We start from the raw sequence: 16530 nt of genomic DNA on the forward strand, positions 1-16530 counted from the left end.
AGATGGACAAAATACATGACATTTATTTTAAAAATCAATTTATTTTGCTTAACTGTGAGTTATCAAGTACACCTCTTATTTAAGTATTTGCCAGTTCCCCAAAAGTGTATTCATTTGGTCTATATGTGTTGAAAACAATGTGCTCAGTAAAATAATTTAATTAAAAAATATAAAATATTTTGCAAATCAACACATTTTCAAATATATGCAAGAAAAATATTTAAAATTTTAAATATTGTTAATGTTTATATCTTTTAATAACTATAGTACAAATGCTGTTTTTAAATTTGAATCTTCCTAGAAACATTTGTTTTGAAAACCTCAAAATTTATTACAATAATAGTAACTTGGTACACATGTTTATTTCATCATTATGAATTGCTCATATGATAATAGGTGTTATATAATATATACTTAAGTCTAATAATATGTCACTATAAATATCCATTAGAAAGATTAATTTAAAATTATTTTATTAAGGATTTTTTTACAGGGACATCAGTACTTTCTGAACAGGTTAGAGACATACTGAGAAATTCTTTAAAAAAGTATCATTCAAAAAATTTAAGGTCAATATCTGGGAATTTAAGAGCTTATCTGTGCATTAGGATTTAGTAACTTTGAGATGTCAGTTTCACTTTCATCCTTGAGCATGTAATTCAGACCAAAATAATGAGTGGAGTCTGTTTCTAATGCATTATCATTATTTTGACTATAACAATAAAGTCAAACGATCAGCATATCAAGTTTAAGTTTTTTCTTCATTCAGTAATTATTAGATACCTGCTACGTGCAAAAACTAAACAGTTACTGCAATTTTTTAAAAAGAGTAAAGTAGAAAAAGTTATGAATACTATCCAGCAAACATTTATTTCCTTATGATTTTTCTCAGGGCCCCTAAAACTTCCTTGTTTCTTAGACTATAAATAAAAGGGTTCAGCAGGGGAATAATAATTGTGTAGAATAAAGAATACATCTTATCCTGATATTGATCTGGGCCAGACCCAGGACGCACATACATAAAGAAGAGAGTGCCATAAAATAAGAAAACAGAGAGCAGATGAGCACTGCATGTGGAGAAAGCTTTGCTCCTGCCCTTTTCAGACTTCTTTTTCAGGATGGCAAAGAGGACACGGGTATAGGAGACTAAGATGGTCATAAAAGTAAAAGCTTGTATAGAAGCAGCAAAAATAAAAACCACAAATGCATTAATAGATGGGTCTGTGCAAGAAATTGTAAATAGGGGCAAGATTTCACAGTAGAAATGATGTATTATATTGGACTTGCAGAAGGTTAACCTAAACAGCAATCCTACATGAACTATGGGATGCAAGAAACCAATGACATAGCACACACTTATCAACCAAGTACAGACTCTGTGAGACATTATCACTGGGTAAAGCAAAGGGTTGCATATGGCTGCATAGCGGTCATAGGCCATCACTACCAGGAGGAAACATTCTGTGGTGGCACTAGAGCCAAAAAAGTAATATTGAGCCATGCACTCAGAGAGGGATATCATTTGGCTTTTGTCTAAGATGTTGACAAGCATCCTTGGAGTCACAGAGGATGAAGTACAAGCATCGGCAAAAGCTAAACCTCCAAGGAATATGTACATGGGGGTGTGAAGGTGGGGGTCCTTCCAGATAAGGAAAATCAGTCCCAGGTTGCCCACTATAGTGATGAGATAGATGAACAAGAACGCCAGGAACAGGGGCACGCGGAGCTCCGGAATATCCGTAAGTCCCGTGAGAACAAATTCAGTCACCTGTGTCTTGTTTGTTTCCATCATATTCCCTTGAAGAGATCACTATAGAGAAAGAATAAGGTAAGAGAAACTAATAAGGTGAAATGACTATGAAGTGCACTGAATTACAAAATTATATTTATTACTGTTACAAATGGCCTTTACTTGCATGCAACTACAAATTTTCTCTTTTCATAAAGACACATAAAATTATAGACAGAGTCATTATATATGACTCTGATTTTATTGGCTTCTTAAAAAGCTTTCCCTAGAAGTCCATAATCACTTAAAGGTTTATTCCAGAATTTTTAAATAACAAATTGGCTTGATTCAAAAGTTTTGTTAAAAAGACTAAAAGTGGATAGTACACATTGCTAAAATCTCTTCAATCTAGGTCCCTAATTCAAAGTTAAAGGTATTTTTGTACTTTCTCAGTTCTTTTTATTTTTCTTTTCACCAAAAAATGAGTCTTAAATTGTATATTTGTGCACACATGTGTGCTTCTTTTAATCATTTGAAAAATATGGCAGTAAGTTAAAATTCATTGCTGTATTTCTGCCCGTTACCATTCTGTTACTTGATTATATTATTGTCAAAATCACCCTAAACTCCTAATAAACTTCTCTGATCATAAATTCTTAGAAAACACGCCAAATTTTTATTAAACCATTTATTTTACTTTCTTGAGTTTACCCCCAAATTCAAATTGTCCCTTTAAAACTGTTCCATTACAGGGACAGTGTGATGGTATAGTGGGTAAGGCGCTTGCTTGCAGGCAGTCAGCCCAGGTTCTGTCTCTAGTACCCCATGAGTACCACCAGAAATGATCTCTGAAGTGAGTTCAAAGCCAGGAATAATTTCTGAACACCACTGGGTGTACGTAGCCCCTAATCAAAACAAAACAAAACAAGATTTCCCACTGAAGTCTTCATATTGGAACACATTATTATATCCATTCAAAGAAGAAGAAGAAGAAGAGGAGGAGAAGGAGGACGGGGATCCGGAGGAGGAGGAGAAGAAGGAAAAGGAGAAAAAGAAGAAAAGCACTTGGGGGTGATGGAAGGAAACCTGGGGACACGGGTGCTGGGAAATGTACAGTGGTAGAGAGATGGGTGTTGGAATTCTGTATGACTGAAATCTAATCATAAACAGTTTTGTAAGGGCCTATCTCACAGTGATTCAATTTGAAAAAGTAATAAATAAATAAATAAATATACTCTTATGATAATTAAAAATTAATCTAGTCAGCTGACTAAGAAAGTACAGATAGCTCTAAAAGCTGTGTTAGAAGACTGAAGCACTTGTCTTGCAATTTGGTTCCCCCTACCCCCATCACCTCATATGGTCTCCTGAGCACCTCCAGGAATAATCTCTGAGCACAGAGAAAGAAGGAAGCCCTGAATATCAAAAAAAAAAAAAGTAGCTGTGGCCCAAAATCTGTTAAAAAAAAATAAAAGCATAAAAATAAAAAAATTGAACCGTAGAAATTTCAAAGTATGCCAGTATAATACAATTAACTTGATTGATTGTTAATATTTCAGAGGTATGAATTCTTGTAAGAATCATTACAATAATAAATAATTTTAAGGATCATTATTTTATATACTTTTTCACATAAGGCAGCCTATTCAATGGGATGAAATGAAACCTAAATTATATCACAATCTATATAGTAGCAGTGGCCGGAGAGATAGTACCAGTACCGTGGGTAAGGCACTTGCCTTGTATGTGGCTGACCAGGGTTCAATCCCCAGCACCACATACGGTCCTCTGAACCCCAACCAGGAGTAAGCCCTGAGTGCAGAACCAGAGTATGCCCTGAGTACTGCCAGGCATGCACCCCCACCCCTGCAAAAATAAAGAAGAAAAGAAAATAGTAGCCAGTGTTTCAAATAGTTATATTCAATGAAAATACCAAAGGTTATGAAAATTATTTAAAGCAAAATTAGAAATAACAAACTCTCTTTTAGGCAATTACTAACATGAATATAGACCAAGCAGCTAAGAACCTCAAACTGAAGATTTAACTCATTTTCCAAAGACTAGGAAACAAGTAGAAGGCAAGAACCCATAGAAACAGGGGTGGATGGACAATGATCAAATGATCATGAATTATTACACCAATGACAAATATGCATAATTCTGTACATAAAATACAGTTTGTATTTTTCAATAGCTATGCTAATGAACTAAATCAGTTCTTTTAAACTAAAAAATTTAATGGCTAAGTATATAATTATTCTAAGGAATATTTACAAGTCTTTGGTTCACATCCCATGGCGAACTTATGACAAGCCCTCCTAAGTTGGTGTCATACCAACACATATTTACTTGTATTATCTTACTTCTAATAAGCAACACTATTTTTCTTTTTGTCACTAATTCTGCACTGCAGACCTCAATAACTGAAGATACCACTTTCTAATCTCTGTTGACCTGAAACATTTTGCCAGTGAACCCATTTCATAATTTAATAAGTAGAAATAATGTGGAAATTGAAAGGAACATACCATTTGTGCAGAGCTAGTTCTTGTAAGTATAATCTTCATACTCTAAAACTATATAGAAGAATTAGGCATATTAAATACAGAAAGCCCGCAACTTTCCCCCCTTTAAATATAAGTTTTGGAGATAAGCAGCACACATACTCCATTTGGGGGATTTGTCATCTCTCAGCTTTCCACTCTGGGGAAGCTTCCCACATTCTCTCTTGAGCAAGGAGAGTGCTCGCTCTCTCTCTCTTTCTCTATCGCTCACTCGCTCGCTCTCTTGCTCTTTCTCTTTTTCTCTCTCTCCCTTTCTCCCTTTCTCTTCTCTTTCTTTTTCTCTCTCCACACCCTCAAATATATTTTTCCCCTAAGTAAAACTAGCTTTACTTTATCAAAAAGTGTTTTGATAAAACTTCCTTGAAGAAAATAATTCCCCATTTTTACTAGAAAATTTCAGTTCAAGACTTACATTGGCTATTTAAAAAGCATAAACAGAGGCTGGTAACACTGGCAGTAATCGTTGAGTATGGTGCTGTAAACTTACAGGAAATTCCAGGTAATACCATTCATCCTGAATAAAATAATAAACCATGTCTTTTGGCAGGCATTCTGAACTCTTTTTTTCCTGCATGTTTAGAGAATTGCTACTTATATATATATATTTTTTTAAAAAAAAACAGTTGAAAACTGTTATTTACATACTCCCCTTAAGCACCCCCATAACTTCATTCTTAAATGTTGGCAAATATTTCTGATTGTGTGAAGTTTCAAAATTCTTGTCACGCTAGAATGCATATTCATTTTAAAGACATGATGTACTAAGTATATTGTTTTTTTCTCTTATTAGTCCAACAAAGAAATTGTCAGCAAGATGTGCTACATTTCTAAAGTATCTAGAATCAAGCTCACCTCTAAATACTGTGATATACCAAAGTCACTTGGGAACTGTTTTAAAATTCAGTTTAACGTGTCAATCTTAAACATGACTGACTCTTTGGTACTTTTCTGAATAGACAAAGAATAGACTTCATTAGGTGGTGGCATAAAAAAGTGGGTAAACACATAAAATATAATAGTATCTATTCAAATCCTCACTCAACAATATGTAGCTTTGTAAAGATTCAGAGAATTCAAAAGAACATATTTGTTTGCCTATTCAGTTTTCGATTGCTTTCTCTTTCATCTGATACATAAATCATCTGAAGATGTTTTTCAGATGTTCTGAGTATTCATGAAAAAATCCTTAAATTACATGTTCAGAGAAAAATAATAACAATAAAGGATTGCATTCTCACCCAATTCCTATAAAAAGATGTAGAGATGTCATAGCAAAGCAATAATATTCATGAAGATTTTTTAAGATGCAAGAACAAAAATCTTAAAGACACTTATTCATCTCATATTCATTTGAAGAGAAAGGTATATATATCTTCCCATCTTCTAACTTGTTTATTAAGATAATATTGTACTCCCTCAATGTCACATAAATATTCCCTATTGAATAGTGTCAATCTACTGGGCATTATGGACTAATAAACAAATCCCTCCTACAAATAGATTTGTGACTGTTATATTTCATTTCTATTCTAAAAACAAAAATGACAAGGAAAACAGATTTTGTAGTCGGTAAAACTGATATATATCATTATCTTTTTAATGCATATTTTTCTATCTTTTGCCCATGCATGTTGCTATAATTTTGCATACTTACTGATGCATCATTTAAATTTAAATATTTGATAGCATTAAAAGAAAAGTTGAGAAATGAAATATTTTAAGTTGTTTCCATTTTTAAAAAATGCATCAAATTAGTCAGTATCCAGCAATCAGAAAGAACCTTGGAAAAGTTGTGCAAAATGAAAGACTCTGCAGTTAGAAGCTCTGTAATAAGGATGTTAGAATAACCCAGAAAGGAAGGTGATTATTACAAGGTTGTTTGCTGAAGGAGAGAACAAGGATTCATCAGCTGATTACCCAACAGTTGCTGAACAGGCTGTTCCTGAATGACTAGTTTAAGATTTCTCTGGCAAGATAGTAAAAATTATAATTAAACCTCTGTTCTTAGCATTTTGTGCCTATTACCTTGTTTTTAAGTAATCAATACTTTAAATTAAAATTACATTACAGGTACATATACTATTTCATAAGCTACTTTTAGGTTGATACTACGTTTTAAATTTTTCTATGTCATTAGTTTGAAAACATATGACCTATGTAAATTATTCCATAATTTTTCATAAAAGTAGGCAATATTTTGTCCTAAAATTAAAGGAATTTGTAGGGTCTACAGCAGTAGTACAGAGAGGAGAGCACTTGTCTTGCACTCAACTCACCAGCTTCTACCTTCGGCATCCCAAAAAGTCCCCAAGCCTACCAGGAGTAACTCCTGAGTGCTGAGTGAAGAGTAAGCCCTGAGCATCCTTGGGTGTGACCCAAAACAAAACGATAAGGGAAAGAAAAGAATTTGTCTAAGTTCATGTTGTTAAGATCTTCAATGGGTCCACTGAGAAAACCTCAGCAAATTATGAATTTTAAAATTATTTATTTCCCAAGTTTATACAAGCAAAAAGAATTTAAACATAAGCCTGTAGATATTTGTTTTGTGTGTTAACACACACTCATAATGCACATAATTTTCTCTAAGAAAGTAGAATTTAGAATTGGATCTATAAGTATAAACAAAGATGTGAAGAACTCAGGAAACAACATTAGTAACAAGACAAAAAAAATGTAGAAATAAACAGAGATAAAGGAGATCAATTCTAATGGAAGAACTCGTAATTGAGTTTGAGATTTAAAAAAAAAAATCTATACATGAGGGCTGGAGTGATAGCACAGCGGGTAGGTCGTTTGCCTTGCACCCGGGTTCGAATCCCAGCATTCCATATGGTCCCCTGAGCACCGCCAGGAGTGCATGAGCCAGGAGTGACCCCTGTGCATCGCCGGGTGTGACCCAAAAAGCAAAAAAAAAAAAAAAAAATCTATACATGAGCTTTGTGCAGTGGCAGTATCATAGCCAGTGAGGTTTATCTGAGGCACAGTTATTGTTAATTTTTAAAAATCTGTAACTCTCCGGCCCCAATGGGCAGGTGAGCTGCCCTGAGGAGGAAGGGAGGGGAGGAGAGGGCCGCCCGTGGGCCAATGGGGACCAATGCCGAACATCTGCACAGCCCCGACTGCACGCAAGAGCATAAAGTCCGACCTGGCTTTCAGGTTCCAGAGGGACCCGGCGAGATGCCAGAAATGGATGGAGAATTGTAGGAGAGCAGACTTAGAAGATAGAACACCATATCAACTAAATAAACATTATCGATTATGCGCCAAACACTTTGAGACCTCTACGATAGGTAGAACTGTAATTAATAGAGTCCTTATAGGACAGTTCTTCAAGATAATGCAATCCCAACAATATTTGATCTTACCAGATATTAGAACAACCCGCGTAGTAGACACAGAAAACGGATAAAAGAATTAAGTGAAGATGAAATCAGGACTCTGAAACAGAAAAAAAAAAATTGAGGAACCGTCTGAATAGGAACTAAAACATAAAAAAAAAAAAAAACAGCAATATTCAGAACCCTGGTGCAGAAGAGAGAGGTGAAGAACAGGATGAAGATGTTTTATCTTTAACTCTTGAAGAGAAGGAAAATCTTTGTTTGAAATTTTGATTCTCATGGGAAAACAAAATATACCTCTGGATAGGACATGAAGCTGATGAAATCCCAGGTCTCTTTACTCCTGATAACTTCCAAGCACTGCTGGAGTGCCGAATAAATTGTGGTGAAGAGATTCTATGGAAGCGCTTTGAGACAACAGCAGTTAACACATTGTTCTGCTCAAAAACACAGCAGAAGGGCTGGAGTGATAGCACAGTGGGCAGGGCGTTTGTTTGCTTTGTACGCAGCCCACCAGGGTTCGATTCCCAGCATCCCATATGGTCCCCCGAGCAAGGCCAGGAGTAATTCCTGAGTGCAGAGCCAGGAGTAATCCTGAGAGTCACCGGGTTTGACCCAAAGAGCAAGGAAGTTAGGAAGGGAAGGAGGGAAAGTACACAGCAGAAACAGTTGCTCAAAACTTGTGAGAGCTGTATTCAGGAAGAAACACTCAGGGAAGTAAGAGACTCTCACATTCTTTTCCATTATCACTGACAAGGTCGTGGACATAGCAGGGGAAGAGCAGCTGCCGTGTTGGTGAGGTTAGAAGACTTTAAAATAGGGTTTATCTTCCATTTGAAAGCATCTTACAGAAAAGCTATGATGATCTATGTAGGCTACCCAGTCACTATCTTGACCAGTAGATCTCTTATTGAGTGTGTTCATTCATACGCCTATTTAAGTGGAGTTTGAACTCGTGCTTTGGAGACTGAACTGTTCTAAAACGTGGCATTGAGAGTTGTATTTAGTTAAGTCATTTTAGACATAACATTATCACTGTGGATGCAATATTTGGGTATTGAGTTATCAGTTCCTTGAAGAAATAAAATTTGAGGATGTATGGGAGAAAGGAATTTGTTTTATAAAATGTTACAATAAAGCTCACAACGGACCTTTGACTGGTAAGAGTTCTAAGTATTACTGTTAAAAATCTTTACTGAACAGTGAAGAGAATTACCAAAGAAATGTGAGCTTGTCAGAGGGTAGATTTTAAGTGTAGATTTTGTCTTTAACAAGTGAACTTAAAGAAACAGGTTACAGTTTGAATGGATGAGTCTGCCATGGTTGTTCCATATCTGTTTGTTGTTGTTTACATTCCTTTGTTGAGCCTACAAAAACTTTCAGCAAGAATATATTAAACTTCTGTTTCATGGTCAAAATAGGATCAGAGGTCATGGATACTGACAACTGATTTGCTTTGTTTTCTTGTCTTTTCTCCATGATTATTATCTATTGTCTCATCTTGATTTATAAGTAAAACTTGGAGAATCCACAAGAATTATTGTTTTGTGGGTTTCCTGGGAATATTATGAAAATATTGCTACTGTTTTTGGTGAGGGAAATCAATTTTGTATGATTTATCTAACCTAAATAAAATGTAAATTTTGTTTAAAGTTTGTGTACTTTATTTTGAATCATACATGCTGTTGTGTAAATTAAACAGTGTCTTTGTAAAAAGCAATGCTATAAGTGAATCCTACACAAACATCAAATGGAAATGCAAGATAATCCTGAGTCTAGCTTTTTTGTTAGATGTATACTGTGCAAATATTTTCTCCAATTCAGAAACATGTCTTTTCACTTTGGCCAAGTCAGTGAAAGTTCAGAAAATTTTCAGTTTGAAGCAGTTGCGTTTGGTTTAATTTGGTTTTACTGCTATTTTCTTTTCCAATAGAGTTGAACTCCTTGCAAACACCCCACAAATCAATATCATAAAATGGTATGCCTGGGTTTTCTTTGAAGTACATTCTTGGATTCAAGTATTACACTGAGCTATTTAATTCATTTTGAGTTGCTGTTTGTCAATGGTATGAGACTTTGGTCCAATTTTATTCTTTTACATGTAACTAACCAATTTTCATAGTACCATTTAATAAAAAAATTTTGACATCTTATTTCCTATTTTTTGTGTCCTTGTCATAAAAAAAGTCTTCAAACATATTAGGGAATAATTCTGGCCACTCAATTCAATTCCATTGTTCTGATTAATCATTTTTCCTCCAGTACCTCACTCTACCAGTTACTTTATTTTTTTTTTAATTTTTTATTGAGCCACCATGTGGAAAGTTTTCAGGTTTAAATCTCAGTTATACAATGCTCGAATACCCATCCCTTCACCAGTGCTCATATTCCACCACCAAGAATCCCAGTATAGCTCCACCCTGCCCCCTCACACCCCTAACCCCCCCACGCCCCTAGCCCCCCCACCCTAAGCCCCCCCCCCGCCTGTGTAACTAATAAATTTCACTTTACTTTCACTTTGATTGCATACAATATTTCAACAAAACTCACTGTTATTGTTTGGAGAGTCTCTCCCCTAAAGTCAGAACTGCTGAAAAGGAAGCATTAGATAATTTGTTTTCCATTGCTGAGGATGAAGAGGTATGAGGTCGAGTGACCACACTTAGCTGCCTCTCAGTTTTGGGTTTCTGTATTTTAGTATTTTAGTAACTAAGTCCAGAGAGATATCTGCCAGAAGTTGCATCGTTGCCTACTTGTACTTCTCAGTTACATTATATTACACATATGAGTGCAATCTTTCTATGTCTGTCTCTTTCTTTCTGACTCATTTCATTCAACATGATACTTTCCATTTTGATCCATTTATATGCAAATTTCATGACTTCATGTTTTCTGACAGCTACATAGTATTCCATTGTGTAGATGTACCAGAGTTTCTTTAACCAGTCATCTGTTTTGGGGCACTCTGGTTTTTTCCAGATTCTCTACCAGTTACTTTTTTAAAAAAATAGTTAATATATTGAAATGCCTATAATTTTGTCCTTCACTATGATATTACCTACATTTAGTCCCTTAAATATTCATATAATTTTAGAATCCTTTACTATTTCTGGAAAATATTTCAGGATGTACACTTGATATTTGTGCTCTACCAGATATGAGACATTTGATTCTTCTCTAACAGCTACCTTTATAGTAAATTGCTTTGATTCTTCAGGAGTTATTAGGATTATATACAATTTTTAGCAGTGCTTTTTTGTTTGTTTTATTTTGGTTTGGTTTGGGGGACACACCTGACAATACCCAGGGCTTACTCTTGTCCGTAGTGCCCTACTGACAATACTATCTCTCTGGCCCTAAAGCAATATTTTTTTGAATGTTATTAAAAGCCCCCTCTGGAATTCTGATGGGGATTTCTTTGAATCTGTATTATGCTCTGGGTATGATGACTGTTTTAGCATTAATTAATTTTGTTAAACATTTAAGTATGAAATATTTTTCCATTTCTTTTAATATGACTTAGTTTTCAATCTATACCTATATCACCCTCTCTGTTAATTCCTATGTATTTAATTTTCTTTTTACACAACTGTAAATACAGTTTCTTCTTCCTTCTTTTATAAATCATTTTTGCCCATTAAGAATTGCAACCAATTTTGTGCATTGTTTCTTTAACATGATGCTTTATTTGGATTTATTGTTTCTAGAAGGGATTTGGTTATTTGGTTATTTGCTGATTAAAGTATTATCTGTCATAACATTTGTTAGATCCTATGAATTCATGCTTCAACACACATTCATAAGTGATCACTAGGAAAGATTCTTTAAACATTCTTTAAATAATGCATTAGAATTTTTATATATGTATAGATATATGATTTTATTTGATTGACAATATTGTCACCTTGACTTATGATACTGTTAATAATAGGGTTTCATGTATAATAAAGTTTCATACAAAAAAATATTCCAACACCATATTCCCCAGCAGAATGTCTGCTTTCAGTTACCACCATCTCTATGTTCTTGCCATACCCAATACCTACCCAATACCACCAAGGTAAGCTCAGTTCTGTAGACCAGTTCTCAGATTCTGTTACATTTGGCCATTTGCTATTCTCTTACTATGCTTCTTTACACTACACATATAAATCAATTAATTCATAATTAAGTTATCAATTCCATTTTGAATTAAATTTTGCCATTGTGTGTGAGTTCTAAGTTTCAGTGAGTTAGGATCTGACTGCAATTTTTTTACATATTTTTGACCAGATTTCCCATACCAGTTTTTTTCAAGCAGTTTTCTTTTCTCCATCTGTTACTCTCAGATTCTATGTCAAGACTAGCTGCCCCTATGCCTAAGGATCTGTCTCTGGACTCTCAATTTTGTTTTATTGATCTGAGGTCTGTCTTTATTCCAGTACTATATTGTCTAGATTATTAGATCTTTGTAGTATAACAAAGTTGGAGGGAAAGCCTCCAATATTCTTTTTATACTTAGGATTGCTTTGGCTATTCTGGGGGATTTTACTTTGTAAAAAGGAATGCTATAAGTGAATCCTACACAAACTTCAAATGGAAATGCAAGATGATCCTGAGTCTAGCTTTTTGTTAGATGTATACTGTGCAAATATTTTCTCCAATTCAGCAGCATGTCTTTTCAATTTGGTCAAGTCAGTGAAAGTTCAGAAAATTTTCATATAAATACCAAAAGTATTTGGTCTATGTCTTAGAAAAAATAAAAAAATTGCTCCTGGTGAGGTTTAGGGGACTATGTGTAGTGCCAGGGATTGAACCTGGGTTGGCCATGTGTAAGGCAATTGCATTGACTTTCTACAGTGCCCTGAGTAGGATTGTCATGTTGACAACATCAATCCTTCTAATTTACACACAGGGGTTATGTTTCCATTTCCTCAAAACTTCCTTATTTTTTAATATTTACAGTTTCCTTATTTTTCATTATTTATAATTTTCTTCTTATAAATCTTTCACCTCTTTTGTAAAGCTGATTTCCAGATACTTAATTTCCTGTGGCACAATAATTAGTGAAGTTTTTCTTTCTCATCTGTTTTAATGCTGTTTTATAGGAATGTTATGGGTTCTTGCTTGTTAATTTTGTACTTTCCACTTTATTGTTCAAGTGTATTTAAATTTGGAGGGAGGAAGGGATTGGTAGTGTCTTTAGAATTTTCTACATATAACATCATGTTATCTGAAAATAGTGAGTTTGACTTCTTTTCCAGTCTGGATGCTTTTAATATCTTTCTTGCTTGATTACTGTGGCAAGGACATCCAATAGTATGTTGGATAATACTGGTGAAAATAGACAACCATATTTTATGCAAGATCTTAGAAGACTTCTAGTTTTTAATCATTGAATAGGATGCTATCTTTGGGTTTATGTAAATTATTACACACTGAGGAAACTTACTTATATTCCCATTTTATTGAGAGATTTTAACATTAATGGGTGTTGCATCTTGTCAAATTCTGTGAATTTATCTATTGATAATGATCATATGGCTCCTATTTTGCTATATGCTAGTATGGTGTAATTCATTGATTGACTTTACATATGCTTAATCATCCTTGCATGTTGGAATAAATCTTACTTGGTCATGGTGTATGATCCTCTTGACATTTTGTTGGATTTGGTTTGATAATATTTTGTTAAGTATATTTGTGTCTATATTCACTATGGATATAGTGGTCATGGTATCTCTACCTGCTTTTGACATGATGCTTGCCTCAGAAAAACTGTACAGAATGATTTCTTTTTCTTCAGCCTTCAGGAAGAGCATGAAAAAGACTGGCAATAGGTCTTCTTTAAAGGTCTAGAAGAACTTGTGAGTAAGCCCAGCTGGACACAGGGTTTGGTTTGGGGGAAATTTTTTATTACTATTCAATTTTCTTAGTATGCTCAACTGTTCTGTTTCCTCTTGGTTCAGACTTGCAACATTACTAGAGCCCACAATTTTATCCATCTCTTCTAGGTTCTTCAATTTTGTAGCATAATAATTTTATAGTAATTTTATAAATTACTATAATGATGATCCTTTGAATTTCTATTCAAACTCCTCTTTTATTTCTGACTTTTTGCTTTTTAATTTTTTTTCCACAGCCGTTGATGTTCAAAGCTGACTCCTGGCTCTGCACTCAGGGTTCACTTTGGGTGGGCTCAGGGGACCATATGGGATGCCAGGGATCAAGCCCAGTGTCAGTGGCATGAAAGGCAAGTACCCTACCCATTGTACTACCGCTCCAGCCCCTAATTTCTAATTTGAGTATTAGAGTTTTAGTTCTTTCTTTCTTTGTGAATCCCGAAAATGGTTTACCAATTTTATTTTTAAAAAAAAAACCTCAGTTTTATTCTTTAAAGATTGTTTAGCTTTGTTTCATTGATTTCTGCTCTAAATTTCATTTCCTTCCTTCTTTTTGCTTTGTGTTCCCTTCATTGACTCTTTTCTAGCTCCTTAAGTTAGGCTGCTAGGTTACTTAAGCCCTCTCATGCTTCTTTCTTTCTTTCTTTTTTCTTTTTTTGCTTTTTGGGTCACACCCGGCAATGCACAGAGGTTACTCCTGGCTTTGCACTCAGGAATTACACCTAGTGGTGCTCGGGGGACCATATGGGATTCTGGGAATAGAACCCGAGTCGGCCACATGCAAGGCAAATGCCACACCCACTATACTATTGCTCCACCCCCTCATGTTTCTTTTTTAATGAACACTTGCATTACTAAGAAATTCCCTCTTAACACCACTTTTACTGTGTCCCATGTGGTCTGATAACTCATTTGCTCCAGGAATCTTTTGATTTCTTCTCTGATTTCCTTTTTGACCCTCTGATTGTTCAGTAGTAGGTTGTTTAGTCTTCAAGAATTTGAGTTTTTTCTTCATTTATGCTCTTTATTAATTTCCACTTTTAAAGAATCGTGGCCTGAGGATACTTGATGCAATTTCTATCATCCTTGTTTTATGGAAATATGTTTTAAGACTAAGTATATTATCTATCTTGGAGAATGATCCATGCACACTGGGGAAGAATGTATATTCAAATTTTAGGGGATAGTCTTATTTCTGTCTTCTAGGCCTATCTCTTCCATTTCTTTCTTCAAAACCAGAGTTTACTTGTTGAGTTTTTGCCTAATTTACATATCCAGTGGTGATTGAGAAATGTCAAAGTCTTCTACTACTATTATATTACTGGCAATATCTTCCTTAAAGTCTCTGCAGTATTTTTAAAATATACTGGTGGTCCATCATTATATGCCTTTATGCTTAAGTGTATGTTATTTCTGATGTATTGATTCTCTGATGATTAAGAAATGACGGTTTCTGTCCTTTATAGCCTTTTTAAATTTGAATGTTTAACTTTATGTTGTTTGATATGAATATGCCACTCAACCCTCTCAATGGAAGTATACATTGTTTTCTAGCCTTTGACTTTGAGTCTGTGTTTACCCGGATGTTTAAATACACCTTTTATAGACAGCAGGAAGTTGAGTTTAATGTAAATTATTTAATTATGAGTTGATTATCTCATCTGATATTTCAGATAGTTAATTCTAGAAAAGTATATATTAATTTTCTGTATGTATGTCCAGAAGAGCATTCTCATTCAAATTATTTAATAAATTTTAAACAAAAGTTGTTAAGTATCCAGAACAGTTACAATTACAGAAATAAAATTATTTTACATATTTAAATGCTACATTTTATCTTTAATCAACTAAATACAAATATGTTAATTTTAAAATTATTTAAAATTTTATAGACACATTTATTTTAAATAGCTGAAAATAATATATTTTGTCATCTTTTGAGTTACAATATTACTTTGGTATACATATTTCTATGTCACCTATAAATATTTATTAGAGAAATGATTAAAAAATAATTTGCTTAAGAATTATTTAGTGACCAGGATGATAACTCATCTGATAGAGCATTTGCTATGTATACATAAAACTCTGGATTTAATTCTTCTTGGCATCAAAAAAAAACTAATTTGAAGAGCGTAATTATCTTTCAAGCAGGATTTATAAATGCTCGATCTTCCTAGAAAAAAAATAGCTCAAAATATGAGGGAAAAACAAGCTCGAAAATGTGTGAATCTGTATCTGTACCCTCATGGTGATTCATTAATTAAAGAATAAAATAAATTTTTAAAAAATTTTAAGAAAAAAGATAGCTCAAAAGAAGCTTAAAATTTAAAATATTCATATCTGGGAACACAAAAGGAAATTCATATTACAAATACTTAGTAACTTGGAGGTTTCTATTTCCCTTTTGTCCTTATAAAAGATGAGTTTAAAACAATAATAACAGAGCAATCGACATTGTGCAGGAATTAAGGTGCCTTGCACGTGACTGATCCTACTTCAATTCCTAGGACTGCATATAGTCCCCTGAGCACAGTCAGAATTGAGCCCTGAACACCTCTGGGTAAAACCCAAATTTCCCCACCAGTTTCTTTATTTAAATGATAAAACACACCCAGAGACATGTTTCAGCAGTTATACCACTTACCTTAAATGCTGCTGACCTGATGTTAATTCCAGGCACCCAATATGATTCCCCAGTTCCCAGAAGTGAGTCCTGAGCTCAGAGGCAAGAGGATGTCCTGAGCACCACCAGATGTAACCCCCAAATAAAACACAAATAATAAAACAATAACAAATGTATCAAGTGGAGTCTGTCCTCAATTTTCTCATTTCTTTTGATGATCTACATAATTTAGAACATCAGAAAAGATGAAACTATTTATTCAAAGGAATATTACTTATTTATTTAACATTAATCAAGTCTTCTCTATTTTGTACAAAACTAGAGCTAGATATTGTGCTTTATGTTAACAGAGTAAAATGGGAAGGATTATGAAAGTTTTCTTTTAAAATAT

The 16530-nt window shown here is 34.1% G+C and overlaps 1 protein-coding gene across 1 annotated transcript; it reads right to left on the minus strand.

Annotated features, from left to right (window-relative positions):
• Positions 1-868: 868 nt before the first annotated feature.
• On the minus strand, positions 869-1792 carry LOC101550070 (olfactory receptor 5AC1-like). The gene has a single exon (XM_004607014.1). The coding sequence runs from the start codon at positions 1790-1792 to the stop codon at positions 869-871; it is 924 nt and encodes a 307-aa protein (XP_004607071.1).
• Positions 1793-16530: the final 14738 nt, after the last annotated feature.

The sequence above is a fragment of the Sorex araneus genome, chromosome 2 (assembly GCF_027595985.1).
Source record: "Sorex araneus isolate mSorAra2 chromosome 2, mSorAra2.pri, whole genome shotgun sequence".
Classification (NCBI taxonomy): domain Eukaryota; kingdom Metazoa; phylum Chordata; class Mammalia; order Eulipotyphla; family Soricidae; genus Sorex; species Sorex araneus.

Excerpts from the sequence above, each read along its gene's own strand:
- LOC101550070 (XM_004607014.1), bottom strand. The coding sequence starts at position 1,792 with ATGATGGAAACAAACAAGACACAGGTGACTGAATTTGTTCTCACGGGA.